Raw genomic sequence first — 6,694 nt, 5'->3', positions numbered from 1 at the left:
TGTTTTTTTTTTTTATTTTATTTTCTTCTTTTGTTTTCTTTTTGTTCATTTTTCATAATTCTTTGTTTTTTGGTTTTTGTTTTTTTCTTTTTGTGGTTTTTTTTTAAGTTCTGAGTAGTTTATATACTTTCTCTTACTCCAGGTCTTTGTCTTGTTCCTACGATCTTTATTTGGTTTTTCTGCTTGAATTATTTTATCTAATTTCAGGACATGCTTTAGAAATAAAACCACTTAATTTCAAGGTCGTCTCAACATGGCATATTCCTTTTAGTTAAATTTTCAAGTGCATGAGGTGAATAAAATTACGTTTCAGAAATTGTGCTATTAAACGACACTGGCATTCAAGTGTTTCAAAATTATATTTAACTCCATGGTATTCGCATTATCCAAACGCAACATTTTAGCAGGAATATAAGTACTCATTATAACGACATGTAAGTATAAAGCTTTTTGCTCGAATATAGTGATGTTCGATTTATTACTCTTATCTTGTTCTTATTTTCTTTGGCTTTCCATGTCTGTTCTTTTTGCTGATCTTTTGATTTCAGCTAGAACCTTGGTTCCCTTGATTGCTCCTTCAATTCCCTTAAAATTAAAAAAGTTGATCTAAATAGTTTTAAACTAAAAAGTATAATTAAAAAATCGACTGGTTCAAGTACTGCACAAATTTGATAGTTTTTTATTCTGAAATATGATTAAATTGTGTTGATTTTATTGTCAATTTTAGAGAGTACATGATGCCACTACCAATTGTAATGCTTACTGCCGTTTTGACCTGTATCGGTGCTGTGTCTGAGGTATAGTTTTACTTAATCGTAGTTTCTTGTGCGTCCGTTACTTTATATGATTGGTAATTTTGAATTTAATTACTCCAAGTTTTTTTTTTCAATTTTGATCAAATAAATGCCAACACAAAACTACACTTTAATCAAAATGGTAAAATCTTATTTCTATATATGATTTGTGAAAATTTTTGCTATAGAAGCTTAACTAACTGTTTATTACAAAGTGAAAAGAAAACAAACGACAGAGCTGGAGTATAATATAAAACATTTAAGCTGTTACGTGTAGGTAAATCGGTTGGTTCAAATTGACCATGAAGGTCGTGAAGTTGCAATGGATATTATTCATGATGCAGAAGAGCAAACAGTCATGGCTATCATAGGGGATGTCTCAAAATACAAAGACGGAGAGCAGACTGTGAACTTCCATGACTACAATACGGTATGATATTGAAATATTTAAAATAATATATTCTAAAGTATGTTTATATTAGGAGTTAGAAATTACAATGTTGATAATTTATTCCTACTTGATTTATTGATTACGTTTGATTGTAATGTAAATCTTTGACTTAACTATATAAATAAAAACAATGATTTGTATGCATATCTAATACAGACTGTTTTAATTTTCTCTATTAATCTGTAAATGAAGCAAAATGAAATATGTTCAAATATCTATACCAAAACAACTACTTATTGAATGATTGAAGTTTTGAGAATTATTAAAACATGTTTACGAAGTCACAAAATCTCCCAATTATTGAAGAATAAAGGTAACAACAAAATTACCCAACATTAACCCGATCCATAATCAAGTCAAGTCCAAAATAGATATTACTTTAAAGGAGTAGCTAGTACCGAAATGGTCTTGACTTGGTAAATTCATTCCAAACGAAATGGTGGGTTTAATCTAGGTTTTACATAAGCCAAACCGCTCTCTTATATTGCGGCATGAAAATACCGGTGGTGATTATGTAGCATTTGAATGATATAGTGTAATAATCGGTTAATTATTGGTTATATATTATACAAAGAATAATTTCCACAAAAAAAACAATCATTACCCATTGTTTGAGAACCTGGGTGTTTTTCAACCAAGGACTTTTATTCGAAAAAAGAACCTTTCAGACGCATTTTCTCATACCCTTGTTTCTGGAGTCTATTACGCAAATATTTATTGCGTTCAAGGAAATCAGAATACTTGCACTAGTGTAACACATCAATTGTGAAATATAAATATCATATGGTGATGAAGGTATATCGCTGCACAGGTAAAGAAAAGTTATAATTTATTGAAACATTAGTAATGCATGAAAAGCGATGAAATAATAAGCAGACTTTATTTAATATGTATATATTTTTATCATACTTTTTTCATTACAGGGTTATGGGGTATTAAAGAATATCAATAGAAGAATATGTCTGATGACTAAAACACAAATACCTATGGCTACGACAGATAAATATAGAATTGTATGTTTATATATTTCAGTTGGTATCAGACGTAGCAAGTTATGAAAATTCAGTTTTAATACCTATTCCTTTGCCGTAGTATTTTGAATACAGGGTATAACCGTTAGGTCTTATACATGGTAAAAACTCTCTATACATTTATTGAAACAAGCTAGCGACTATTTTATTCTTGAGTGCTCAAAAGTTGAAAGCAGATTCCTCAATATAATTAAATGTCAAAGAAATGTATTTATTTTGCGTGTGTTATGTTTTTTTTTTTTTTTTTTTTTTTTTTTTCTTTTTTTAGTTTTGCTTTTTTATTTGTTTGATTTTGTTTTTTTGTTTTTTTATGTATTTTGTGGCCTGATGTTCATCATCAACTTTTATTTTAAAATAGTAACTATATAGTCTATAAGTGGAAAATATTTGACATTTAGGTCATGTATTCAAAGGTCTAAAACGCTACGTGATGAAATTGTAAATTTGATTAAAATATGATATCCAAGCATTTCTGCAGGGTTACACAACCGAAGTTCACGATCATCTTCTCAAGAATTTTGAGGTGATACCCTCCTACGAAGACGTACAGAATATAGCAGGTACTAAGGTTGCTTCTTTCTGCAAGGATTATACCACGGTATCAGCTGACCCTACACCCATCAACGTGAAGAGAAGAGGTAATGACTCCGATTAAGGAGGAAGAATTTAAACGCTTAGTTCATGAAACCAATTTTACATAGACAAATATATTAACAGGACTGAACAAAATACAAGTTTACGCCTACTGTAGGTCTTTTCATTCCTTCAGTCTGGAGTTGTCAAATGGCATCTTTTCCAATCGGCCGGTGTTATTCGTCCCTAACGAAGGCTGTAATGCCGAAAATTTTGACCTGCTTTTCTTCATTTTGTCAGTTATATTTGTATTTTATTTGTATTTACTTCCATTTTTACCTTTTAATTGTGGCTAATTTTCACTTTTTTCCGACGCAGCCGGTATAGTTTCGCTTTTTATCTTTCTATCTTAAGTTCATTGATTTCGCTTCCTTTTACGATAGTTTTGATTATGAGTGCTTTTGTATAAAATAAATTCCTATATATTTGATTCCAATGCTGTTTATGAGAGGTTACTCCTTAAAACACGTGTACAATATATCGAAATATGCAATATGTATGATTGGTATTTTTGTTTTTATTTAAAGACTTGTTACCTGTGCACCAATATATATATTCTGATTGTTTATGTTTTGTTCTATATTTAGCTGCATCTAGGGGACCACGGCGTAGGAGAGGTAATTCACTTTACTTCTATAAATTAAATAAAACAAAAACAAGATGTAATTCTATGCAAAACCGTGATTGTTGAACATTTGTTTAATTTTCTAGTTACATATAGTCACGGTTAATTTTTCTTCGTTTTAAATTAAAAGGTAAACAAAATATATTTTGATAATAGAAATCATTTGTAAAGAAGCAATGTGCTGAATTCGGAAGTTGCTGAATTAATTTGTTGTAAACTCAATTAAAATCATGATTAAAACGATTGTTTTATCTTGGAAATTTGAGTTAGTAAACCCTGTATATAGAGAGTATGGCGCAAAGATTCAGTTTTAAGGATGTTTTGCTACGTTCCAACTTTACAACTATAAACCCGGATGTCCAAGATGTCCTTGCCTTGTACTTTTTACGGTGGTTCATCTTTTTTCTGACTGAAAACATAGACATCAGTTAACATTGCCTGCCGCTATAGAAAGAATTGAACATATTTTAACGTTGAATTGTATCAGATTTTATTTATCGTATTTATCAAAGTTTGCATTATTACATATAAAACTGAGGTTTCATTCCTTGTATTGCACATGTTAGAGCCTCTCGGTGATGGATTTAGCTTCCTATTTCTATAGTTTTTTTATGAGGACTTCTTGTATACTATAAATTCATATATATTTTATTCTATTTTTTTCGATTTGGAAAATCATCCATTGTCTCAATAAATGAAAAAAACGCATCAAGACAAAATAAAGAGCAATGAAACAAGCGTAGCTGAACACATATCAACTCAGTTTTACTAAATCTTTTCTATTCATAGCGACTTGGTGCGTCTTCACAAAATGTGCCTACAGTCAAGAAGAATTGGACAGAGCCGTAGAAAAAGACTGAAAAGGAATTAATATTTCGTTAACGAAGGAGAAATGCAGCATTTAAGGAAACAAACCTGTGTCGAAATATATCTTATATATCTTCATATTTTTTGTTGTGTGTGTGTGTGTGTGTGTGTGTGTGTGTGTTATTATTTTTTTTTTTTTTTTGTCATTTTGTACATGCAACACAATTAAAATATACATATAAGAAAGAAGAGTCTTAGTCTTTATTTGGGAGAAAAACCATTTTACCAGGCATTTCAATGGTTGTCGTATTCGCTTGATATGGATTGTTTACATATCTACCATAGGAATCGGGCAAAATTTGAAAAAAAAACTAGAAACAAGTATGTCAAAAACCAACCAATCAGACAACTTAATACCACTCAATGATGCTTTCTCTATTTGAAAAGACCATTATTTGATCTCTTTTTCATTAGATTTGCTCAGAAAGTTTTCAATAGAATCTTAGAGAAATGAGGTTTTTGACAGAGTTACCTGCCCTTGAAATGCTCATTTTGAGTGCATTTCAATGAAATTGTAACTCAATTGGCCGAAATGATATGGAAACTCTTGTCTGTTTACCTTGATTCTGGTTGTGCAAATAGTCAAATTACACTATCAAAATGGTGTTTTTTTTCATACCATGTTTCACCCAGTGCCTGATATTGACACTTAAGACCTGGCTCCAGTGCCACAATACTTAAGTCTGAGAAAATTCTTAACCGTTTGTGGTGTCATCCATTTCAAAGACTTTGATTGGAGATGCCATGGAAATTAAGAATATTCTCAGACTTAAGTATTTTTTTAACTTTGTAGTCCCGGGGCCTGAACTCAAGCTCAACAAATTATAGTTCAAACTAATATAACCGGTATTGAAACACGTCTACAAACTTTAAAAATGTAAAGGTGTTAAGAAAAAATCATACTTAAAATGTAATACAAAAAAAACACCTTAATAGATATCTTTAGACAAGTAACAGTTGATCATTATGAAGGTACCGAATTTATCTACTCACATTGCTCTTTTTATACTGCATGGAACTTATTCCCATGTTTAAGTTGCAGAACCTAACTTATTTCAATCGGAATATATTATTAAAATCAAATTTCACTGAAATCTGAACTTTTGAATTTGAAGTCTACTGATGTCCATTGCTACTATCGGACAGTAAACCAGTCTGTCGGGTTGGAAGGTTATTTCCCTTGGCTCAAACTCTTAAAAAAAGTCAAAGTCGGGAATATGAAAAAGGTCTATTCAATGCATAAGTTCCTTAAATGAACCGCCATAATTTATACAGTTAGCATCCATACATTTATACATAGTGCATATACGGATACACGGATAGGTCTTAGAACCACGGGAAAATGCGAGGCTATACCGATGATTCTCACTGATTCGCACTGAATTCGTATATCAGACAGTGCACTGTTATTATCTTTATACTGAAACAAAATTTAAAAAGGATTAAAGGGGACCATGATTTTACACGCATAATTATACCAAGGATCGTGTCAATTAACTGGCTTTTTAAACCTAGTTTCACTACCTATAAAACATAGATAGACCGTCCCGTCAAACTTCCTCCACATCAAGAGTCTTCGTAACACCAACGATTCAACTACTATATTACTAGCTACAAAAATCCCGGGGGGGTAGTTGGGCGGCAAATGTAACGGGAGGGCATGATTTGAATCACGAAATTATACTCCGCCACCGAGGACAGAACCCTAGACCGCTCTGTAACAAGACAGCGATTTAATTAGTTTAATTGATATCAAATTCTATGGGTATATATCGGTTTTGGGTACCGTGCTGTAGTCATGAAAATTGACAGTTGATTTCCATTTTCGTATGTAGAAACGTCTCCAATGATGACTATTACAGTTTTGTCTTCAGAACCATGAACCAAGTCCACATCAACATCACTTCCTTGGTAGTACCTTTGGGTCAAATAATGTTATTTAAGTGTCAGTCTCTGTAAGACTCAGGCAGTGGGTCAGACATGGTATAAAAACACCATTTCGAAAGTTAAATTTGACTGTTAGCACCATCATTATCAAGAAAAAAAGACAAGAAATTCCATATCACTTTGGTAAAGCGAGTTTTAATTTCATTGAAACTAATAATGAAACACTGAAAATGAACATTTCAAAGACAGATAACTGTTTCAAAAACCTTTTTTTTTCTTACATTCTATCGAAAAACGTTCTAAGCAAATTCAGTGGTGAAGAGAAGAAATCATCCTTGAGTGAAATAATATTGTCAGTCTGATGGGTTTTTGACATATATGATTCTGATTCTTCCCATTTTGCCTG

The 6,694-nt window shown here is 31.5% G+C and overlaps 1 protein-coding gene across 1 annotated transcript; it reads left to right on the top strand.

Annotated features, from left to right (window-relative positions):
* The first annotated feature begins 263 nt into the window (after positions 1 to 263).
* LOC148612720 (uncharacterized) lies at positions 264 to 4,547 on the top strand. Its single transcript, XM_088594381.1, has 7 exons — positions 264 to 434; positions 728 to 797; positions 1,072 to 1,224; positions 2,169 to 2,258; positions 2,755 to 2,914; positions 3,497 to 3,526; positions 4,324 to 4,547. The coding sequence occupies exons 2-7, from the start codon at positions 735 to 737 to the stop codon at positions 4,392 to 4,394; spliced, it is 567 nt and encodes a 188-aa protein (XP_088450507.1). The 5' UTR covers positions 264 to 434; positions 728 to 734; the 3' UTR covers positions 4,395 to 4,547.
* The last annotated feature ends 2,147 nt before the right edge of the window (positions 4,548 to 6,694 follow it).

The sequence above is a fragment of the Perna viridis genome, chromosome 7 (genome assembly GCF_037379345.1).
Source record: "Perna viridis isolate PV_CMFRI_1.1 ecotype Kerala chromosome 7, ASM3737934v1, whole genome shotgun sequence".
NCBI lineage: Eukaryota > Metazoa > Mollusca > Bivalvia > Mytilida > Mytilidae > Perna > Perna viridis.
This window is presented reverse-complemented; position numbering and strand designations above follow the sequence as displayed.